The sequence below is a fragment of the Theropithecus gelada genome, chromosome 5, assembly GCF_003255815.1.
Source record: "Theropithecus gelada isolate Dixy chromosome 5, Tgel_1.0, whole genome shotgun sequence".
Taxonomy (NCBI): domain Eukaryota; kingdom Metazoa; phylum Chordata; class Mammalia; order Primates; family Cercopithecidae; genus Theropithecus; species Theropithecus gelada.
The window spans coordinates 136,625,661-136,650,280 of NC_037672.1; the positions used below are offsets into that span (position 1 = coordinate 136,625,661).

At 40.1% G+C, this 24,620-nt stretch overlaps 1 protein-coding gene across 3 annotated transcripts in view; it reads left to right on the top strand.

Moving 5' to 3' along the window:
* Nucleotides 1-24,620, top strand: part of NAA15 (N(alpha)-acetyltransferase 15, NatA auxiliary subunit) — a 92,570-nt gene that overhangs the window by 21,196 nt on the left and 46,754 nt on the right. For all 3 annotated transcript variants that reach the window (XM_025385047.1, XM_025385048.1, XM_025385049.1), the window contains exons 2-5: nucleotides 15,215-15,299; nucleotides 17,921-18,025; nucleotides 21,994-22,151; nucleotides 23,906-24,040. In XM_025385047.1, the coding sequence (XP_025240832.1) occupies nucleotides 15,215-15,299; nucleotides 17,921-18,025; nucleotides 21,994-22,151; nucleotides 23,906-24,040 (483 nt within the window). The remainder of the gene's footprint in view (nucleotides 1-15,214; nucleotides 15,300-17,920; nucleotides 18,026-21,993; nucleotides 22,152-23,905; nucleotides 24,041-24,620) is intronic.

Below are 24,620 nucleotides of genomic sequence, written 5' to 3' on the forward strand. Positions count from 1 at the left end.
TTTTTTTGAGGCGGAGTCTCGCTCTGTCGCCCAGGCTGGAGTGCAGTGGCCGGATCTCAGCTCACTGCAAGCTCCGCCTCCCGGGTTCACGCCATTCTCCGGCCTCAGCCTCCTGAGTAGCTGGGACTACAGGCGCCCGCCACCTCGCCCGGCTAGTTTTTTGTATTTCTTAATAGAGACGGGGTTTCACCGTGTTAGCCAGGATGGTCTCGATCTCCTGACCTCGTGATCCGCCCGTCTCGGCCTCCCAAAGTGCTGGGATTACAGGCTTGAGCCACCGCGCCCGGCCTATTTGTTTTTTTTTTAATGAGACGGAGTCTCACTTTGTTGCCCAGGCTGGAGTGCAGTGGCACAATCTCTGTTCACTGCAAGCTCTGCCTCCCGAGTTTATGCCATTCTCCTGCCTCACCTTCCTAAGTAGCTGGGACTACAGGCGCCCCCCACCACGCCCAGCTAATTTTTGTTTTTTGTATTTTTAGTAGAGATGGGGTTTCACCGTGTTAACCAGGTTGGTCTCAATCTCCTGAGCTGGTGATCCGCCCGCCTCAGCCTCCCAAGGTGCTGGGATTACAGGTGGGAGCCACCGCGCCCTGCCCCATTATTTGTTTTTTGTTGCATTTTTGTTTTACTTTAAATCCTTTAGTGTTAGTAATTTGTTTTAAAGTCTCAGCTACTTCCGTCATTGTTGTTAATATTTCTGACTTTTTAAAAAATTTCTTTCTCCTGTAGGTCATGGGTTAGTTTCCTGCTTGGAATTTATAGTAATTTTCCTCCCATAATTTTGCATAGTATGGATCCTAGGATATTTAGTGTCTGGATCCTCTTGCCTTTCTTAATAGAGTTTTGTTTTGGCAGACAGTTAATTTGCTTGTTTATCAGCTTCTTCTTTTTGAGACTTGTTTTTAAGTTTTAATAAAGATGGGTTGATATGGTTTGTCTGTGTCCCCACCCAGATCTTATCTTGAATTCCCACGTGTTGTGGGAGGGACCTGGTAGGAGGTAATCGAATCATGGGGGCAGGTCTTTCCTGTGCTGTTCTCATGATAGTGAATGAGTCTCATGAAACCTGATGATTTTAAAAAGGGGAGTTTTCCTGCCCAAGCTCTCTTCTCTGGTCTGCTGCCATGTAAGACATGGCTTTCATCTTCTGCCATGATTGCGAGGCTTCTCCAGCCTCATGGAACTGTAAGTCCAGTAAACCTCTTTGTTTTGTAAATTGCCCAGTCTCATGTATGTCTTTATTAGCAGCACAAAAATAGACTAATACATGGGTCTGGATTAATCTTATCCTAAGGTGTGAGCTTTCTGGATCTCTGCTGAATTCTGCAGTCTTTAACGTAGTCTCTTAACTTGATACTTGGAATTCAAATGTCTGCCAGCCATGCATGAGCACCAATAGTTGTTACACTCATGCTACTTGGTAATTGTTCTTTGCCCAGCTTTCATAGACCTTTGCTGTGTACCTGTTCAGCTTACAGTGTGTGTGTATTTTATTTTATTTTTGAGATGGGGTCTTGCTCTGTTGCCCAGCCTGGAGTACAGTGGGGCAATTTTGGCTCACTGCAACCTCCATCTCCTGGGTTCAAGGGATTCTTGTGCCTTAGCCTCCTGAGTAGCTGGGATTACAGGCATGCACCACCGTGCCTGGCTAATTTTCACATTTTTAGTAGAGATGGGTTTCACCATGTTGGCCTGGTTGATCTTGAACTCCTGACCTCAAGTGACCCGCCCACCTTGTCCTCCCAAAGCACTGGGATTGCCAGCATGAGCCACGGCTCCCAGCCTCAGCTTAGTATTTGACGGAAGATTCCTGTGGCAGATTTGTTTTTCTTTTTTTCTTTTTAGATGAAATTTTGCTCTTTTTACCCAGGCTAGAGTGCAGTGGTGTGATCTTGGCTCACTGTCACTTCCACCTCCTGGGTTCAAGCGGTTCTCCTGCCTTAGCCTCCTGAGGAGCTGGAATTATAGGTGCCCACCACCACGCCTGGCTAATTGTTGTATTTTTAGTAGAGATGTGGTTTCACCATGTTGGCCAGGCTGGTCTCGAACTCCCAAACTCAGGTGATCCACCTTGGCCTTGGCCTCGGCCTCCCAAAGTTCTTGGATTACAGGCACGTGCCACTACACCTGGCTAAGTTTTGTATTTTTAGTAGAGACGGGGTTTTGCCATGTTGGCCAGACTGGTTTTGAACTCCTGACCTCAAGTGATTTGCCCGCCTTAGCCTCCCTAAGTGCTGGGATTACAGGCATGAGCCACCGTGTCCAACTCCTGTGGCAGACTTCTGAAGCCTCTTCTGTATATAGTTCTCTCTAGCACCCTACCCCATAAATTCCAGACGTCCCAGCAGTTTCTAATTCTCATATCTACTCAGGTCAGTGAGACTGCTAAGCTCTGTTTAGGTCCCCCACCCACACACCCACACCTCTTACACCACCTATTCTGCAGTCTGGAAGATGCTTCTAGACAGAAATAGGGATTTTCTTGGAATTTACCCTGCTTATCTTCTGAAACCATAGTCCTGTATTGGCTTTTGTCCAACAGCTGAAAACCAGCTATTTTATGTTACTTTCTGGTTTTATAGTTGCCAGGAACTTCATCTAGTGTCAGTTATTCTTATACATTTGCGAGCAGAAGTCTCAGAGGGTATGGTGCCAGAATTTAGCACATGCGACTTTATTATCTGTTAGAACCATTCAGTCGCTTTTATTTTTTTGAGGAAGGTCTTACTGTGTTGCCCAGGCTATGGTGCAGCAGCCTTGTCCTCCCAGATTCGAGCAATCCTCCCACCTCAGCCTCCCCAGTAGCTGAGACTACAGGGGTGTGCCACCAGGCCCAGCTAAGTTTTGTATTTTTTGTAGAGACAGGGTTTCACTATGTTTCCCAGGTTTGTCTGGAACTCCTGCTCAAGGAATCTGCCCACCTTCGCCTCCCAGAGTGCTGCAATTACAGGCATCAGCCCAGCCCAGTCTGTTTTAATTATATCCTGGTTTGCTTCTTTGCTTCATTGTTTCTATAGCACAGTGTTAATATTTTAAATGTTAATTCCTGGTGAAAAACAATAGCCTGTATTATTATTCTAGTATTTTTGAAACTATTACGTTAGATTTTGAACTAAAATATGCAGGTGTTATAGGTAGGAGGACAGATAGATAATCTGGCATTCCTTCCATAGCAAGGGAAATCCTTATTCACAGTTTTGAAATTTCAAGAACTCCCCAAACACAAGAGTTTCAGATGAGGGAATGTAGACCTGTGTTCTGTTCAATACAATGATTCTTCTGTGGAGAGCTGAAAATGTCTGTCTACTGTCATTTTATAAAACCTGTTTTAAGTGAATTGAATGTAAAACATATGTTGAAAGTATACCGTATGTAGTATTTTGCATTTCACTTTCCCTAAATAAAAGTAAAGTAAGTTCCCTAAAAAGTTAGTTTAGGGCTGGGCACAGTGGCTCACGCCTGTCATCCCAGCACTTTGGGAGGCCGAGGTAGGGGAGTTCAATATCACCAGAGGTTGGGAGTTCAAGACCAGCCTGGCCAACATCCAAATTGGATATTTTTTGTTACTTCTTCCTTTCTATTCTCATTTGTATTAAGTGACCTATTATAGAATTAGTGCATTTGGTGAAAAAAACTGAGATCTATTTACTTAAATGCATGTTGGTTATTGTTGAGGAGAAATGAATTATTAGTTATTTGGAGGGGCATGCCATTCTGAATTATTATTATTTTTTTTTTGTAATTTTTTTAGTGGAGACGGGGTTTCACCGGGTTAGCCAGGATGGTCTTGATCTCCTGACCTCGTGATCCGCCTGTCTCGGCCTCCCAAAGTGCTGGGATTACAGGCTTGAGCCACCGCGCCCGGCCATTATTCTGAATTATTTTTACAGCTCACGTTGACAGGAGATAATTGAAATACAGCTCACGTTGACAGGAGATAATTGAAATAATGTCATTGAATATAATTTCAATAAGGACATAGCTGAATTTCATTAATTGAGAACATAATCGTTAGGGTCTAAAATTTAGTTACTATTCTAAGTATGATAAAGTAAAAAGCTAAGTGCTATAATATAAACATATCTCATTCAAAGAGAGGATCTTTAGTTTTTCATTTTCATATCAGTTATTTGGAGGGGATTATCTAGTTTAATTTTGTGTGTTCACTTCTCACTTTATTTTTGACATTTTTATTGTCCATTTGATTATAAGACTGAGTAAACAATGTAACAGTTGAATTTGTTGATTAGAAGATCTTTTAAAAGATAAAAATTTAGGCATTAATTACTTTATGTTAACATTTAATGTAATTTCTGTATGTGATGGAAAGAGCTTTTAACCAGGAGTCAGAGAGCCTAAATTATAGTCTTAAATTTTGCCACTAGCTAGGTATGTAATGTGGGGTAAGTTACTTGTTTTCTACATTTTACCTCTACAATAAGAATTAAACCTTTTGTGCTTATAGGATGATCATGCTGATTAAATGTTATCGAGAAGTCTCTGAAAAACATACCATAAACAAATAAAGATATTTCCAGTCACACCACCAAAAATACCAACTGGAATCCTGAATATTTTAAAAATCGGCTATGCAAAATAAAGTTACATTGTGCGTGTCAAGTAAGAATATCAATTTTGTTTATTTTTTAAGAGACAGTGTATTGTTCTGTGGCTCAGGTTGGAGTGCAGTGTTGCCATCACGGCTCACTGCAGCCTTAGACTCCTGGGCTCAAACTGTCCTCCCACCTCAGCTTCATGAGTAGCGGGGACTACAGGCATGCCACCATGCCCAGTTAATTTTTTAATTTTTTTGTAGAGACAGTGGTTCTCAAACTCCCGCCTCAAACGATCCTCTCACCTCAGCCTCCCAAAGTATTGGGATTACAAGTGTGAGCCACCATGCCCAGCCATTGTCTGTTTTTATATGCTAGTTTGAATTATAATTGTATAGGTTCACATTTGTATTGTAGAATAGTAAACTATTCCATAAGTTTTGGGTGAAGACTTTCTTGTTAAAATCAGAATGGTTAATAGCAGTTGCAAGGAGATTATGGGTTGATTTACTTTTTTCTTTTTTTTTTTTTTTGAGACGGAGTCTTGCTCTGTCACCCAGGCTGGAGTGCAGTGGCCGGATCTCAGCTCACTGCAAGCTCCTCTTCTCGGGTTCACGCCATTCTCCTGCCTCAGCCTCCCAAGTAGCTGGGACTACAGGCACCCGCCACTTCGCCCGGCTAGTTTTTTGTATTTTTTAGTAGAGACGGGGTTTCACCGTATTAGCCAGGATGGTCTCGATCTCCTGACCTCATGATCTGCCCGTCTCGGCCTCCCAAAGTGCTGGGATTACAGGCTTGAGCCACCGCGCCCGGCCACTTTTTTCTTTTTTTTAAAGCTTTCTACAATGGCTGTTACTTGTGTTAGCAGTTTTACTTTTTTTGTAAAATGTTCTAGGCACTAGATTAGGGAAGTAGTTATAATGGTTAGGTGTTATGGTTGTATATCTATATTGTCTGGTTTCAGATTCTCTTTCCATCACTTAATAGCAGTGTGACCTTGGCCAAATTATATAACCTCCTGGACCTCAGTTATCTCATGTAAAATGAAGATAGTAAGACTACCCGCTTCATATCATTGTTAAGATTAAATAAATTCTCCCTGTGAAACACTTAGCACAGTGCCTGGGACTCAGTAAATGCTCATTAAGTATTAGCTGTTATTATTGCTAAGTGTTTTACATGTCTTTTTCTCATGATTGCTCTCCATGATTTAAGGATTCTTTTTGATACTCAGCAAAGTACCAAATAAGATTATAGAATTAAAGTCTAGAGTCACTGTTTAAAACCAGAGCTATTTGATTCCAAAGGCGGCCCTTTTCACTACTTCGTTAATTCCTCAAAGTAAATTTTTCAGTTCATAATGTTTCTGTTATATAAACATTACCTTGGAATGTAATGCTAGGATTATGACACAGTGATGATACTTTATCAATTGTATACTTTTAATGAATGAGACCTAGATTTCCTTTTATATCATATTTACTGTATTAGTTTTGGTAATTTAAGCCTTTGGCATAAAGGCGATTAATACAAAGTCAATTAAAAGAGATTTTTACTTAGTCTCTTTTAGTTAAAAGAGACTATAAGTTAGTACTTTTAGTTTAGGTGTGTCATTGATTTTGGGTGTCCTTTTTGTCGTTTTAATTTTTTTTATCAGTTACTAATAAATCTTTTTTCCTTTCTTTGAGACAGTGTCTCTCTCTGTCTTGCCCAGGCTGGGGTGCAGTGGTGTGACCATAGTTCACTGCAGCCTCAACCTCCTAGGCTCAAGGAATCCTCCTCCTGCCTCAGCCTCCTGAGTAGTTGGGCCTAAAGGCACACACCACCATGCCTAGCTAATTTTTTCATTTTTTTGTAGAGACAGGGTCTCACTATGTTATGCAGGCTGGTCTTGAACTCCTGGGCTCAAGCAATCCTCCTGCCTTGGCCTTCCAAAGTGTTGGGATGACAGATATGAGCCACTGTGCCAGGCCAGTAAATATTTGTTTGTTTGTTTGTTTGAGACAGAGTCTTGCTCTGTCACCCAGGCTGGAGTACAGTGGTGCAGTTTCAGCTCACCATAACCTCTGCCTCCTGGGTTCAAGTGATTCTCATGCCTCAGCCTCCCAAATAGCTGGTAGTACAGGTGTGCGTCACCACGCCTAGCTAATTTAAAATATTTTTAGTAGAGACAGGGTTTCGCCATGTTGGCCAGGTTGGTCTTGAACTCTTGACCTCAGATGATCTGCCCACCTTGGCCTCCCAAAGTGCTGGAATTACAGACGTGAGCCACTGCACCCGGCCTGACCAGTAAATTTTATTTTATTTTATTTTATTTATTTTTTTTTTTTGAGACGGAGTCTCGCTCTGTCACCCAGGCTGGAGTACAGTGGCCGGATCTCAGCTCACTGCAAGCTCTGTCTCCCAGGTTTATGCCATTCTCCTGCCTCAGCCTCCCGAGTAGCTGGGACTACAGGCGCCCGCCACCTCACCCGGCTAGTTTTTTTTGTGTTTTTAGTAGAGACGGGGTTTCACCGTGTTAGCCAGGATGGTCTCGAACTCCTGACCTCGTGATCCGCCCGTCTCGGCCTCCCAAAGTGCTGGGATTACAGGCTTGAGCCACCGCGCCCGGCCAGTAAATTTTATTCTCATTCTTTTTCATATCTTATGGCAAATATTTGTTTCTGTTTCTGTTGGATGTACACCTAGGTTGGAAGGATTGGATCAGATAATATGTGTATTTGTTTTTGTTTTGTTTTGTTTTGTTTGAGACAGAGTCTTGCTCTGTTGCTCAGGCTGGAGTACAGTGGTGTGAACACGGCTCACTGCAGCTTTACCTCCCTGGCTCAAGCAGTCCTCCTGCCCCACCCTCCTGAGTAGCTGGGACTATATACAGGTGCTTACTACCATGCCTGGCTGTTTTATTTTTTGTAGAGATGAGCTCTCACTCTGTTGCCTGAGCTGGTCTCAAACTCCTCTGCTCAAGTGATCTCCTACCTTGGCCTCCCAAAGTGCTAGGATTATAGGCATGGGAGAATAAACACCTGGCTGTTTACTAGTTTTGTTAGAAAACTGCTAAACAGTATTTTTTAAAATTTGGGCTTATTGAGTTAATACTGTTTATGCCATAAAAGTCCGTCTGCCATACTGTTTTGCAAAGTGGTCATACCAATTTTTTTAACCCTACCAGCGATGTATGAGTTCACAGTTGCTTTGCAATTTCTCCAACTGTTGATATTGTCTAATTTAATGACATAGCATTTTTTAAATGTAATTAAAACCTTTTAATGTGTTTATTGCCTATTAAGACATCCTTTCTTGGGTGTGTTTGTTTAAGACTCTTGCTAGTTGGGTTTTCTGCCTTACTGTTACTGATATTTATGAATTTTAAAGATATTTTCTGGATATAAGATGTTTGTTGGACATATATATTCATTGTAAATACATTTTTCCTGACTTCTCTTTTTTCAGACTCTTTATGTTGGACGTTTAGAACTTTCCGTTTAAGGGATCTTACCTACTTCAACTAATGGAAGATATATTTCTGTGTTTTCTTCTAGAAGCTTTTTTTTTTTGAAACAGAATCTCGCTCTGTTGCTCTGTTGCCCAGACTAGAGTGCAGTGGCACAATCTCAGGTCACTGTAACCTCTGCCTCCCGGGTTTAAGAAATTCTCCTGCCTCAGCCTCCCTAGTAGCTAGAATTACAGGCGTGCACCACCACACCCCGCTAATTTTGTATTTTTAGTAGAGACACAGTTTCGCCATGTTGGCCAGGCTGCTCTTGAACTCCTGACCTCAGGTGATCCACCCGTCTCAGCTTCCCAAAGTTCTAGGATTACAGGTGTTCTAGAAGCTTTTTCATTTTAACCTACACATTTAGATCTGCAGTGTTTTTAGATTTTTTTTATTGTGAAGAAAGGTCACTGTAGTTCCACTAATTATCTTTTTCTACATTATCTTTTCTCTCTCTTTAATTGAGGTGGTTTCTGTTGCTATGTCTGTCTTCTACTGATTTTTTTTTTCTTCCGAAGTGTCATAAAATCTGCTTTACTCTTATCTGGGAAAGGTTTCATTTTTTAAAAATTAAATTTAAAATTTTATTTTATTAGTTTTTTCAGATAGTCTCGCTGTGTTGCCCATGCTGAGTACAGTGGCACAATCTTGGCTCACTGCAATCTCCACCTCCCAGGTTCAAGCCGTTCTCCTGCCTCGGCCTCCCAAGTAGCTGAGATTACAGGTGTTTGCCACCACGCCTGGCTAACTTTTGTATTTTTAGTAGAGACGGAGGTTTCACCATGTTGGCCAGACTGTTCTCGAACTCCTCACCTCAAGTGATCTGCCTGCCATGGCCTCCCAAAGTGCTGGGATTATAGGCGTGAGCTACCACACCCGGTTGGTTTCATGTTAAATTCTGTATTTTCTTTTTTCCTTTTCTTTTTTTTTTTTTTCTTTTTCTGTTTTTTGAGATGGAGTCTCGCTCTGTTGCCAGGCTGGAGTACAGTGGTGTGATCTCAGCCTACTGCAACCTCTGCCTCCTGGGTTCAAACAATTCTCCTGCCTCAGCCTCCCAAGTAGCTGGGACTACAGGCGTGTGCCACCAAGCCCAGCTAATTTTTGTATTTTTAGTAGAGATGGGGTTTCACCAGGTTGGCCAGGATGGTCTCGATCTCTTGACCTTGTGATCCACCTGCCTTAGCCTCCCAAAGTGAGCCACTGCGCCCAGCCTTCAACTTTTTTTTTTTTTTTCCCCCTCAGACAGAGTCTTACACTGTTGCCCAGGCTGGGGTGTAGTGGTACAATCTTGACTCACTGAAACCTCCACCTCCCAGGTTCAAGCAATTATCCTGCCTCAGCCTCCCAAGTCGCTGGGATTATAGGTGCGTACCACCCTGCCTGGCTAATTTTTTTTTTTTTTTTTTTGTATTTTTAGTAGAGATGGGGTTTTGCCAATGTTGGCCAGGCTGGTCTCGAACTCCTGGTCTCAAGTGATCTGCCCGTCTTGGCCTTCTAAAGTGCTAGGATTACAGGCATGAGCCACTGTGCACAGCCTTAATACTGTATTTTCATCTTTATAAATTGTATTTGTTTTTTAAAATATATTTTCCTCTTCATTTGTTTATCCATTGCTTAAATTTTGAGCACATTTATAATAGTTGTTTTAACTTCTTTATCATAATTCCATCACATTTTAATTTCTCCTGATTATGGATCATGTTTTCCTGCTCTTAGCTGTCTAGATATTTTCTATTAGATGTTATACATTATAGGTTTTATATTATTTTACTAAATTTAACTGTCTTTGAAGAGTGGTGTTGGACTTTGTTGTGGTGCACAGTAAAGATGCTTGTCTGTCAACCTGATTTTTTTGAGGGTTTGTTAGGGTGGGTCTGGAGTAATACTCTAGGGCTAGTGTTTGTCTACTCTTAAGGAATGACATTTTTGCAGTATTTGCTGAATTCTACAGCTGTTCGTTGACACTCCATTCTGGCAAGTTGGAACTCTCACTACTTTGTGGGCCATGAGAATTGTTAAACTTAATGAGTCCTGATCATTCTTTGTCTGGCCTTGTTATATTTCACCCTCCATATGCAAAACTTAGTGTACTCAACAGTTTTCAACAACAGACACATGGGGACCTTCTATGGATTTTTGGATCTCTTTCTCAGGGTAGTTCCATCTCTTGCAGAGTACCTCAGCCTCATTGAACATCAGTCTTTGTTTCTTAACTCTGTGGACTCCTGTAGTTTGCTTAGGATCCTTCCTCCTGTGCTGTGATATAGAAAGTGCCTCCAGGTATAAAGTGATGGCATTTCTAGAGCTCATCATGTTTGTTTCCCTTTCTCTTGGTTCACAGTCTTCCGCCACCTGTTAGCACCACCTGTTGAACCTGTTATTTCATATATTTTGTCCCGTTTTGTTTATGATGAAAGAACAAGTTGAGCTTCACTTACTTCATCATGCCAAAAGTGAAAGTCACCTAACTACATTTTTATAAATGTAAAATTTCAGAAAGCTGATGGTTTTATGAGCAGTGACACTTAACCCTCTTCTTTATAGGTATATAGTTTTCATAAACAGCAAGAAGTTAATAACATTCCTTTTAATTATGTTAGTCTTTACATCATAGCTTCCTTTAGTGCTTTCTTATTGTAAGAAAAACAAGTTACTTTTAGGCTTTCTGCTAAGTAAATAGGAACACTAAATTTAGCTACTTAGTCTTACTATGTTTCTTTGGCTACATATGGTGAATGACAGCTCTCAAGTAACTGCTTCTGCTTTCTCCTCCTCTTGTCCCTAAAATCACTGTGCCTGCTGAATGTATAGTTGATTGTGGGAGACAAAGAAAAATATTCAACCAGTTAGGAAGCTATTGCTGAGAAACTGGGTCTGATGGGACCTACTAGAGGACAGAAGTATAAAGGAAGGAGAAGTACCAAAGATGATTAGTTTTTTTTTTTTTTTTTGCATAATCATCTAGTTGATTGAGTTGAAGCGGGGGCATCAACTCTTATCTTCAGGATGGTGAAGACTTGGTGCAGAATACATTTTGGGCAAGAAAATCAGTTGTATTTGGATATATTAGGTTTCAGATGCGAAACAACAGCATTGGAAGGCTGAGGCAGGAGGATTGCTTGAGCCTGTGATTGACCCACTGCACTCCAGTCTGGGCCAGAGTGAGATCCTGTCTCAAAGCAACAACAAAGTGGAGATGATGGGTATATAGGTGGTTGTAAAACAACTCTAGTTTGCCTTAGTATGAACTTAATTAATTGATTTCTTGATACTAAAATGTAAATTTTTACATTTTTATTTTTCTGTTTCTACACATTTTCTGCCATGATTTTTGCCATCACTTGCATTAATTTCCTTCCCAGATTTTAAATATATTGCCTCAAAAATTATGAGCAAAATTTTAAAAATTTACGTCAATGTGTTCTGGCACGAATTGTATGTTTTAGATGCACATTTTTTTTCTGTAACAAATACAATGCTTTAAAAATAAATTTTCATGTGAAAGCATATGTTGATGTCTAAAAGTCAACTAGCACTAAAAGATATATGATGAAACAAATAATGTTCTCTCTTTTCTCCCATCCACTTGGTTTCCTACTCCAGAATCAAGCAACTTCAGTTCTTTTTTTTTTTTTTTTTTTTTGAGACGGAGTCTCACGCTGTGTCACCCAGGCTGGAGTGCAGTGGCGCGATCTCGGCTCACTGCAAGCTCCGCCTCCCAGGTTCAGGCCATTCTCCTGCCTCAGCCTCCGAGTAGCTGGGACTACAGGCGCCCGCCACCACGCCCGGCTAGTTTTTTGTATTTTTAGTAGAGATGGGGTTTCACCATGTTAGCCAGGATGGTCTCGATCTCCTGACCTCGTGATCCGCCCGCCTCGGCCTCCCAAAGTGCTGGGATTACAGGCTTGAGCCACCGCGCCCGGCCCAGTTCTTTATTTTGTCTGGTATTTGCCTTCTTGTTGCTCAGTAATACATCACTATTTCTTCTTGATACATAGCTTTTAAATATTTGTTGACCTCTAGTTTTTGAAAATGAGGACTCAGAACTTACTCATTCACACATTTGCCCACTTTCATTTTCCTCGTTCCTCAACATAATTGTATCATGAGTTTTTTTCTTTTTTCTTTTTTTCTTTTTTTTGTTTTGAGACAGAATCTGGCCCTGTTGCCCAGGCTGGAATGTGGTGGCATGATCTTGGCTCACTGCAACCTCTGCCTCCCAGGTTCCAGTGATTCTCCTGCCTCAGCCTCCTGAGCAGCTGGGATTACAGGCGCCTGCATGCCATCATGCCTGGCTAGTTTTTTTTTGTGTGTGTGTTTTTAGTAGAGATGGAGTTTCACCACGTTGGCCAGGCTGGTCTCGAACTCTTGACCTTAAGTGATCTGCTCGCCTCGGCCTCCCAAAGTGCTGGGATTACAAGCATGATCTTCTGCGCCCAGCCATATCACAAGTTTTTTGTAAACTAGTACAGAGTGTTTGCATTTTTATAACTATGCATGTATTGTTCAGTATTGAGCCAAATTTATACTAAATCCAAGTCTTATACAAGCTTTTGTTTTTTGTGGAGTTAATACCTATTATTTAGGCAGTTGCCTGGTTTTCTGTAGACCTGTTGCTCATGTTCTGCAAGTGTGCCTGTATTTCTGTCATGAGCTTATGATTAACATTTTCCATATTAGCAAGCACACTAGTTCAATTTTTGCTCTTGCTGGAAACCTATTCCATAGCAGCTTTTGACTTCTGCTCCAGTCTGGAGTGGCTACTCTCTAGTTCTTTTTTCTGTATTAGATTCCCTATTTAATTACTAAGTCCTATAGTGCTTTTTTTTTTTGAGATATGGTCTCACACTATCATCTAGGCTGGAATGCAATAGCGTGATCTTAGCTCACTTACAACCTCTGCCTCCCGGGTTCAAATGATTCTCCTGCCTCAGCCTCCCGAGTAGCGAGGATTACAGGCGCCCGCCACCATGCCCAGCTAATTTTTGTATTTTTAGTAGAGATGGGGTTTCACCATATTGGCCTGGCTGGTCTCGAACTCCTGACCTCGTGATCTGCCCGCCTCGGCCTCTCAAAGTGCTGGGATTACATATGTGAGCCACCACGCCCGGCCCTCCGTAGTGCCTTTTTAAAAATTTATCTTCTTTTAAATGGCTTCTTAAGGAAGAATACGTGGACACAAAAGTTTAGCTTTTTGCAAAGCTTTGAAATGTCATTTTGCTCTTATACAGTCTTGGTATTTTGGTTTGTTTGGGGTTTTTTTTTCTTTTTTTTTTTTTTTGAGACGGAGTCTTGCTCTTTCACCCAGGCTGGAGTGCAGTGGCCGGATCTCGGCTCACTGCAAGCTCCGCCTCCTGGGTTCATGCCATTCTCCTGCCTCAGCCTCCCGAGTAGCTGGGACTACAGGCACCCGCCACCTCGCCCGGCTAGTTTTTTGTAATTTTTAGTAGAGATGGGGTTTCACCGTGTTAGCCAGGATGGTCTCGATCTCCTGACCTCGTGATCCGCCCGTCTCGGCCTCCCAAAGTGCTGGGATTACAGGCTTGAGCCACCGCGCCCGGCCTTCTTTTTTTTTTTTTTTTTTGAGACGGAGTCTCACTCTGTTGCCCGGGCTGGAGTGTGGTGGCACTCACTCACTGCAACCTCTGCCTCCTGGGTTTAAATGATTTTCCTGCCTCAGTCTCCTGAGTAGCTGGGATTACAGGTAGCGCCACCAGGCCTGGCTAGTTTTTGTATTTTTAGTAGAGACAGGGTTTCACCATGTTGACCAGCCTGGTCTCGAACTCCTGACCCCATATGATCTGCCCCCCTCGGCCTCCCAAAGTGCTGGGATTACAGGTATGAGCCACCATGCCTAGCCTCTTATATAGTCTTCATGTATGGGAGCAAAATGACATTTTGTGAGGTTGGTTCCAGGATCTCCCTTGGGTACCAAAATCCAGGGATGCTCAAGTCCTTGATATACAGTGGCATAGTATTTGCATATAACCTATGCACATCCTCTTGTATACTGTAAATTATCTCTAGGTTATTTATAATACCTAATACAATGTAAATACTGTGTAAATAGTTGTTATGCTGTATTGCTTAGACATTAATTACAAGAAAAAAGTGTACTTTTGTATAGACGCAGTTTTTTGTTTGTTTGTTTGTTTGTTTTCTGAATACTTTCTATCTGTAGTTAGCAGACTCCACAGATGTAGAACCCATGGATATGGGGACTGACTGTACTTGATTGATGACTTGGCTGGGTATAGAATTATAAGTTGAAACTTAATTTTCACTCTGAATTTTGAAGGCTGTATATTTGTCTTCTAGATTTCAACAGTATTTCATTTTTACTTTGGAATAAGAGTGCACTGCCATTCTGATTATAGATCTTTTTTATGTGACTTGTTTTTTTTCCCTCTCTGGAAGTTTTTAAGGCCCTTTTTTTTTTTTTATTTTCAGGCTTTGAGATTTCACTGTGATATGTTACAGTCTGGGTATTTTTTCCATGTATTTTGCATGGACATTTTTGGCCCTTTCAGCTTGAAAGCTTCAGTAAAAAGAAAATATTCTTCAGTAAAAATAAAATGTTCTTTAGAAAACTAGCTGGGCATAGTGGCTCATGCCTATTATTCCAGCCCCTGGGGAGGCCGAGGCAGGAAGATTGCTTGAGTGAGTCCCAAAATCGCTTGAGAATCTTGGAGTTTGAGACCAGCCTAGGCAACATAGTGAGTCCCTGTCTCTACAAAAAATAAAAATATTAGCCAGGTGTGGTGGCGTGTGCCTGTAGTCCTAGCTACTTGGAAGGCTGAGATAGAAGTATTCCTTGAGCCCAGGTGGATAAGGCCGCTGTGAGCTATGATCACGCCACTGTGCCCTGCCTGGGTGACAGAGTGAGTCTCAGTCTTTTAAAAAAAAAAAATTCTATACCATTTATTTTTCTGTTCTCTTTCTGCATTACTCAGTTGTTGGACTTTACTAATCTGTATTCTGTTCGTTTGTCTTTATTTTACTTCCTGTATTTGAACCTTTTGTATTTTTTATTGGCATTTTTCCGGGATTTAGAAGCATATGGAAATAACATTCTGTTTTTTTTAAACAGAGTGGAGAAATTTAGTGTTTAATTTAATGTTGTTTGCATTCCTTGCTAAACTTGAATTTTTTTTCTTTGTTTTGACAGAGGTGTTATGAACACAAACAGTATAGAAATGGATTGAAATTCTGTAAACAAATACTTTCTAATCCCAAATTTGCAGAGCATGGAGGTAAGTGTAAGTAGATAAAGCTTTACTACATACCTGTCTGGCTTCTCTTAGTGGATTGTATTCTTCCCAGCTGCCTTAACTGTTTTCCAGAGAGAACAGACCCTCTCATCTTTGACTTCTGTGAGAAGGTGAAATTTAATACTGAATTTTGAATTTAATATCAAGAAAATGATAACACATTTTACTTGAGTTCTGATTTATTCTTAGTTTGAATATTAGCTCTGTAGGAAAAGAGAAATAACTTAATAGGATAGAATGCCAAAATTTACTTTAGAACTTTGGTTGAGCTGGATAAATTTTATGCTTTATAATAAGCTTATTCAGAAAGTGACCATTTGGTCCTTTGCTTATGAACTATCATATTTTTAATTTATGTTTTTCAGTTTTTCAAGACCTAGTTATGTTTAAGACATGATTTGTATATTGTAATGTTCTGAAAGTGTATAGGCTTTTGCTTGTGTGAAGGTAGATTGTTGGATGGTGAGATATTTGTAGAGCAAGGGGAGAGTGTGTGGCTAAACTTGAGAGGAGGCAAAGGAAAAATAAGTTTTCGCAGGTCTCATTTGTACAGTTAAGAAGCATGGCTTTTCAGTAACTATTGATAATATACTCTTAGTATTGAAGATGAGGAGAGTAATAATTCTCCATTAGATTCCTTGCTTTTTTTTTGGCCTGTGTTTATAATAATTCTCACTTTCTTTCACTGCATTTCACTTTATACTTTCTTTTACTGTAATTGTTTGGAGACGGAAAACAATGGAGATAAAAGTATCTAAATTTATCTCTCCGCTGGGTGCTGTGGCGCCCTCCTATGGTCCCAACACTTTGGGAGACTGAGGCAAGAGGATTGCTTGAGTCCAGAAATTCAAGATCAGCCTGGGCAACATAGTGGGACCCTGTCTTTATTATGACAAAACATATATTTAAAAAAACACAAATAAATAGAAATAAATTTCTCTCTCTCTTTTTCCATATTAAAAATTATTTATTTTTGCTGACCAGCTGAGCATCACGTTGTTTGATATCATTTCTAAAGTAGGCATACTGATAATGTGTCAATATAGAAAAGTATCAGATTTCATTATTTCTGAAGTGCAGTTTTCCCTACATTATTTCACTGTTTTTTTCTTCTTCTTCTTCTTTTTTTTTTTTTTTTTGAGATGGAGTTTCATTCTGCTGTCCGGGCTGGAGGGCAGTGGTGCAATCTCAGCTCACTGCAACCTCCACCTCCTGGGTTCAAGCAATTCCCCTACCTCAGCCTCTCAAGTCGCTGGGATTATAGGCGTGTGCCACCATGCCGGGCTGATCTTTGTATTTTTAGTAGAGATGAGATCTCACCATGTTGGCCAGGCTGGTCTCAAACTCCTGACCTTAGGTGATCCACCCACCTTGGCCTCCCAAAGTGCTGGAATTACAATGAGCCACTGCGCCCAGCCTGTTTTTCCGTTTCTGAAATGTGATTCTCCAACTCCCTACCCTGCCACTGTAACATATCTGAAGTCAGGTTGCATATAAATTGTCATAATTTCATTGAAAGTTTTGTTGTTTGTTTTTGAGACGGAATCTCACTCTGTTGCCCAGGCTGGAGTGCAGTGGCGCAATTTTGGCTCACTGCAACCTCTGCCTCCTGGGTTCAAGCAATTATTGTGCCTCAGCCTCCCAACTAGCTGGGATAACAGGTGCCCGCCACCACACTTGGCTAATTTTTGTATTTTTAGTAGAGGTGGTGTTTCACCATGTTGGCCAGGCTGGTCTGGAATGCCTGACCTCAAGTGATCTGCCCAACTTGGCCTCCCAAAGTCTTGAGATTACAGGTGTGAGGCACTACGCCTGGCCGAAAGTATTTTTAAACAGTACATATTGATTCTTCCTCAGGATTATATCTTTAATCCTTATCCTTTATACCTAATGAATTTCTCTCTAAAGTCTAAATTTTAGTCAAAGTTAAGCAAATCAATCAAATAAATTAAAAAGTTAGGCAAATAATATTTTCACTCGCTTTAGGCTTCATAGGATACATATAGAATTAGAATTTATTTTTCCTCTTTTCTGAAAACTTAATATTTCTTTTAACTCTTTTAATCTTTTGGTTGCTAATGACAGATTTCTGACATCTTTTTCTTGTATATTTAATAGTAATCTCAATCATTTTAAAATAAATTTTAGGAAAATAAAAAATGTAGGAAATTTATGTGTATTTTTTTAATCACTGAAGAATGAATTTAACCGGTATATAACCTAGGTTCACAGAAATAAAGTATGTTTTCAAGATAAAGTTTTTATATTTTAATGAAGTGGATATATAAGGTTATCCCATGGAATTCCCCTGAAGAATGAATTACTAGATTATCTTTCTAGTCAAATAGCATGTATTTTGTATCTTTTATCTAAAAAAAAAAAGGAGAGTCTCTTTCCGATTAGAGTTTGGAAATCGGTGTTTACTTGGATTGCCAATTTTAAAAAATGTTTTAAATCTGCAAGAAAGTGGAAAGTATCTTAGTAATCTTGAAATTTTTAGTTCTTAAGGCAATGTAGCATTTGTTTTTGAGATTATGTTTTGTTGTTATTTTAATATTTAATTTTTTTTAATGTTCCTTTTCTTTTTTGTTTTTAAAAAATAGAAACCCTGGCTATGAAAGGATTAACATTGAACTGTTTGGGGAAAAAGGAAGAAGCTTATGAATTGGTTCGTAGAGGTTTGAGAAATGACTTGAAGAGTCATGTGTGTATCCTTTTTGAGATATATTTAAGGTTTGAGTGGGGTGTTTTGAGCTAAGGCAGCAATTTGAGAGTCAAAGTTTTAGATCTCTCTTATTGTGCAATTACAGAGGAAATTATTCTTTTTTAAATAGGGTAACAGCAAGCAACTGCCTTCATTCAGGGAACATTTTTATATACCTAACCATGTTTTAACATTCTGTTTTCTCACAGATAAATGGGACTTGCCTTAAAAATATCTATGAAAGCTTTTCTCACTCTTAAAAAGGGGGCATTGCTAAGGTCTGAATATTTGTGTGGCACTCCCCTACCCCATTTGTTGAAAGCTCATCACCAATGTGATAGTGGTAAGTGGTGGGTCTCAAAAGGAAAAAGGATATAAAATAAGGAATATTAGAGTGGCATTATAATACCCTGGTTTAGAGCACAAGCTTTTGGAGTATAGGCTTAGAATGTGCCTCACTTAGGTTCAGAACCCATTTCAGCTTCTTTCTGTGTGATCTTAGGGCTCAGTTTCTTCATGTGTAAAATGGGGTAATCATATTTACCTCACTGTGTTGGTTTAAAGATTTAATGATGAGATATATAACATAGCCACTGATAATGCTAAGTACCATATTGGATAAATATTTTATTAACGGAGAGTAAGAGCAAATAGAAATATCTGAAGGAGGATAGAGAAAATATTGTGGGTTGCTATTTTTAAGATAGACTTTAGCAAATATTTCTGTACCTATTTTGTGGGCTGACACAATTTTAAGTGCTGAAATATTTAGCAGTTTTTCAGATGTTTACCAGGCCCTTGGCTTGGTACAGACAAAGAAAAGATTTGCTCTCAAAGAACTTATAGTCTGGTGAAGGAAGATACTGATGAGAAACATTTACAGAACATTTGGGAGTATTACATAAAATGTTGTGGTTTATTCAAATAGTTGTCATTAATCCAGTAAAGTGGAAGTATGTGAATTGAGAGTGACTAGAGGACTAGAAAGATAAGTAAAGGCTTAACTGTTAAGACTGTCGTAGATAGATGTCTTTTCATAATTTTTAATGATTGTGTAGTGTTCTGCCAATGTCTTTATTATGATTTATTTGAGTTCCTCTTGATGGACATAATTTTCTTGAAATTTTTGGCGGTATTAAACTCCGTGGGGATAGGATTTTTAGGAGGTGAAGATGAGAGTCAAGTTATGTGGCTGTTGTAATATTTAAGAGAAGTAAAGTCCTGAAATACAGGGTATTAGTGATAGAAATGGGAGGGAGTGGAAAGATAGGTAATGGGAGCTAGATTTTAATGGGTAGTGTTTCCTAGTTTATAAAACCATGATCCAAACAGCCGGGAGGATTTGATCCAGTTATACTTTGTCATTTATATTGCGGAAACCAAGATTATTTTTCAAATAAAATTTGTAATATTTTGACTTGCTTTAAAAACGCGTAATATTAAATATCTGTTTTTCATTCATGCCTGCCACCCTAAACATTCTGGGATTTTTTTTGTTTGTTTGTCTTTTTTTTTTTTTTTTTTTTTCAGATGGAGTTTTGATCTTGTCTTCCAGGCTGGAGTGCAATGGCACGATCTCAGCTCACTGCAACCTCCGCATCCCAGGTTCAAGTGATTCTCCTGCTTCAGCCTCCCAAGTAGCTGGGATTACAGGTGCACACCACCAAGCTGGCTAATTTTTGTATTTTTTAAGTAGAGACAGGGTGTCATCATATTGGCCAGGCTGGTGTCTTAAAGTCCTGACCTCAAGCCACCCACCCATCTTGGCCTTCCAAAGTGCTGGGATTACAGGTATGAGCCACCATGCCCGGCCAACATTCTGTATTTTATTGACTCTGTTGAGGACCTCTGGCCTAAAAGTTGTTAGATTGAAGGTTGTTGTTTGTTTGTTTGTTTTTGAGACGGAGTTTCACTCTGTCACCCAGTCTGAAGTAGAGTGGTGTGATCTCAGCTCACTGCAACCTCCACCTCCCGGGTTCAGGTAATACTCCTGCCTCAGCCTCCCGAGTAGCTGGGAATACAGGTGCATGTGACCATGCCTGGGTGTTTTTTGTATTTTTAGTATAGACGAGATTTTGCAGTGTTGACCAGGCTGGTCTTGAACTTGTGACTTGAAGTGATCCGCCTACCACTGCCTCCCAAAGTGCTTGGATTATAGATGTGAGCCACCGCACCTGGCCAGATTGAAGTTTGAGCTTGATCTCAGAAAGAAACATTATAAATTTCTGGAAAGGAAAGACTTCCTTTTTTCTTTTGAGTGTGTTTTAGAAAGATTATTTTGGGCCAGCCACAGTGACTCATGCCCGTAATCTCAGCACTTTGGGAGGCTGAGGCAAGGGGATCAGTTGAGGGTAGGAGTTCAAGACTAGCCTGGGCATCATAGTGAGACCTCGTCTCTATAGAAAATAAAAAATTAACTGCATATGGTGGTGGCATGTGCCTGTGGTCCTAGCTGCTCTGGAGGCTGGGGTAGAAGGATTGTTTGAGCCCAGGAGTTTGAGGCTACAGTGAGCTATGAGCATGCCTCTGCACTCCAGCCTAGGTGATAGAGCAAGACCCTGTCTCTTTTAAAAAACATAATAATTGGGAGACCGGTGGATCACGAGATCAGGAGATTGAGACCATCTGGCCAACATGGTGAAACCCTGTCTCTACTAAAAATACAAAAATTAGCTGGGCGTGGTGGTACATGCTTGTAATCCCAGCTACTTGGGAGGCTGAGGCAGGAGAATTGCTTGAACCCGGGAGACAGAGGTTGCAGTGAGCTGAGATCATGCCACTGCACTCCAGCCTGATGACAGCGAGACTCCATCTCAAAAACAAACAAAAAACAATAAAAAAACTCACAACAAAACCCGGTTACTTTGGTAGGAGAATAAAAGAAGAGAGACTGAAGATAGGTGGATTGGGTAGCTGGTACAGTAATCAAGACCTAAAGTGAAAAAGGGCTGTTTTTGGGAAGTGGAATACTTTTCCTTCATTATAGCAGTTTTTACAGCCTATTTTAATTTTGCTTATTTATCTGTCCTTTACTAGACTTTAAGATCTTTGAATATAGGAGGCTGTTTTGATGACCTACATCTTAGTTGTTAAGAAGTTTTAGACTGGGTGCGGGGGCTCATGCCTGTAATCCCAGCACTTTGGGAGGCCAAGGCAGGTATTGCTTGAGCTCAGGAGTTTGAGACCATCTTCGGCAACATGGCGAGGTCCCATCTACCAAAAATACAAAAAATATCTGGCATGCTGGTGTGCGCCTATAGTCGCAGCTACTCAGGAGGCTGAGGTGGGAGGATCACTTGAGCGCAGGGAGTGGAGGTTGCAGTGAGCAAAGACCACACCACTACACTCCAGACTGGGTGACAGAGCAAGACCTGTCTCAAAAAAAGGAAAAGAAGTTTTAATAATTATGGTTAAATGAACGAATGTTTTTATTTTGTATGTGGCTGAGTTTTAGAAACTTTGTATTACACTAAGGGTTGTCCTAAGGATCTTTTGGTTCAAGAAAATAAAATCTTCATGACTTTACATAATTATATTCCATGAAGACCCATTCCTTCTTTTTCCTTTTACTATTAATAATATAGTAACTGCTTACATATATATATTGACTTTGTGCCAGACAGTGAGCAGTTTATATATGTTATCCCATTTAGTTGTCAGTAGTATGATTTGCTGCATAGACTATTTCTGTTTACATTTTAGTAATGAGGAAACTTAATGAGACTGATTTGTCCAGGGTTACAGAGCTGATAAGGCAGGCTAGACCTAATTTTCTCTGGCTCCAAAAGCTGTGCTCTTTTCCACTGTATTAAACTGCTTTATATCTTTGAAATCAATCTCCCTTTCTCCCTCCCCCTCCCTCTTTTTAAGCTTGTAATTTTATAAATGGCTGTAGTTCTCCAAGTTTCTTGGGAAGTCATTTGGAATAGTAATTTTTGACTTGTAGGTTGTATCCTTAACTAAATTCTTTAGGTTGGCACGTTTATGGCCTTCTTCAGAGGTCAGACAAGAAGTATGATGAAGCCATTAAGTGTTACAGAAATGCACTAAAATGGGATAAAGACAATCTTCAAATCTTAAGGGACCTTTCCTTACTACAGATTCAGATGCGAGATCTTGAGGGTTATAGGGTAAGTAAAATGGACTTTTTAAAAAAAATTCTAAGGGGAAAATATGTACAACTTTGAGTACTTTCTGATACAGAAATTTTTGGTTTCATTTTAAAGATAATTTAATTGAACTTTTTTCCCTCCTACCGTAGTGGTTGTGTTTATGATTGGAATAATCAGATCTTTAAAAATAAATTATTTTATGGTGAGGCAGATTTTGCCTACTGTGTAGGATTGACTTAATTTGATACAAATTAACATCAGGCCGGGCGCGGTGGCTCACGCCTGTAATCCCAGCACTTTGGGAGGCCGAGGCGAGTGAATCACGAGGTTGGGAGATCGAGACCATCCTGGCTAACACGGTGAAACCCTGTCTCTACTAAAAATACAAAAAATTAGCCGGGTGTGGTGGCGGTCACCTGTAGTCCCAGCTACTCGGAAGGCTGAGGCAGGAGAATGGCATGGACCTAGGAGGCAGAGGTTGCAGTGAGCCGAGATCGTGCCACTGCACTCCAGCCTGGGTAACAGAGCGAAACTCTTGTCCAAAAAAAAAAATTAACATCAGTACTCCTCAAATAAACAATGCTTTTATCTGGTATTGACATGTAACTCTTTAATATTTACTTGGCCCTCAATTTTTTTGTTTTGTTTTGAGACATTAGAGTCTTACTCTGTTGCCCAGGCTGGAGTGCACGATCTGTGCTCACTGCAGCTTCCACCTCCTGGGTTCAAGCGGTTCTCATGCCTCAGCCTCCTGAGTAGCTGAGACTACAGCCATGTGCCACCATGCCCAGCTCATTTTTTATATTCTAGTAGAGATGAGGTTTCACCATGTTGTTCAGGCTGGTCTCGAACTCCTGAGTGCAGGCAGTCCGCCCTGCCTCAGTCTCCCAAAGTGCTAGGATTACGGGCATGAGCCACCACACCTGGCAAAAGCAAATGTTTTGTTTCTTCTTTCTACCTGCTCTGAGTCTAATATATTTTTGTAGCTTCAGTTTTAACCCTTAAATTAGTGTTAGATCTATTTAGTTCCTCTTTCTTATTCTTTCCTTTTTATATGATAGTACCTGCTGAATTTTTCTCCAAATATATCTTAACTCTGTAGTTGGACACTTAATTTTTAAAAAAATTTTTGAATATTTTTCCTTTGTGCTGTTCTTTCCATCCTGTCTCTTTTCTTGGAGTAAGCAGATCAAGAAATAAGAAGGATCTTAAGTTTGGTCTTAAGTTTTAAAAACTTAAATCTGGTCTTAAGTTTAAAAAATGTCTAAGATTAGCTTGGAGGCTTCATTATGTTCTTAACAAATATTTCTTTGCCTCCATAAAGCTACACAATATGGATGTTTGAAGTGTTTTCTATTATTGTTCCCATCATTGTGTTGTAAAATGCTTAGGGTTGTGGGATAAATTAATATGATCTTTTTCTTTTTCTTTTGAGACGGAGTCTCACTCTGTCGCCAGGCTGGAGTGCAGTGGCGCATCTTGGCTCACTGCAGCCTCTGCCTCCCAGGTTCAAGTGATTCTCCTGCTTCAGCCTCCCGAGTAGCTGGGACCACAGGCGTGCGCCACTATGCCCAGCTAATCTTTGTGTTTTTGATAGAGACGGGGTTTCACCATGTTGGCCAGGACGGTCTCGATCTCTTGACCTCATGATCCGCCCTCCTTAGCCTCCCAAAGTGCTGGGATTACAGGCGTGAGCCACTGCGCCTGGCCTAATATTAAAGGAGCACTTGCTGTTACTGAAAACCTAAGAAAAAGTGTTTATTATTTTCCAGGAAACGAGATACCAATTACTTCAGCTTCGACCTGCACAGAGAGCATCATGGATTGGTTATGCTATTGCTTACCATTTATTAGAAGATTATGAAATGGCAGCAAAGATTTTAGAAGAATTTAGGAAAACACAACAGGTAATAATAACTAGAAGCCATTTTACTAAGTCTGATTCTAAGTATAACTGAAAAAAAAAAAGGGCATTGTCTGGCTTACTTTTAATTTTGAAATAGTTTCAAACTTAAAGAAAAGTTGCAAGAATAGCACGAAGAACTCTACATAGGGGTTCATTCATACTAAACTAATTGTTAATATTTGGTGCATTTACTTTAAAAATCTGTGTATCTATTTATCTATTTTAATTCTCTTCCTTAAACGTTAGAGAGTAATTGAAGACATCGTGCTCCTTTACCCCTAAATGCTTTAGTGTGTATTTTCTAAAAATAACTGTACAGTTGTCAGTTCTCTAGATAGTATTATATGGATAGATTATAAAAATTAGGAAATTTAACATTGATAGACTGTTATCCCCAGCCCATATTCAAAATTTACTAATTGTCCTAGTTATAGCCTTTCTAGCAATTTAATTTCATTGCAGGATCCAATTAAGAATCATACCTTACATTTAGTTATCATTTCTCTTTAGCCTCTTTTAATCTGAAACAGTTTTGAAAACTTCCTTTGTGTATTATGACATAGACATTTCTGAAGAAGGCT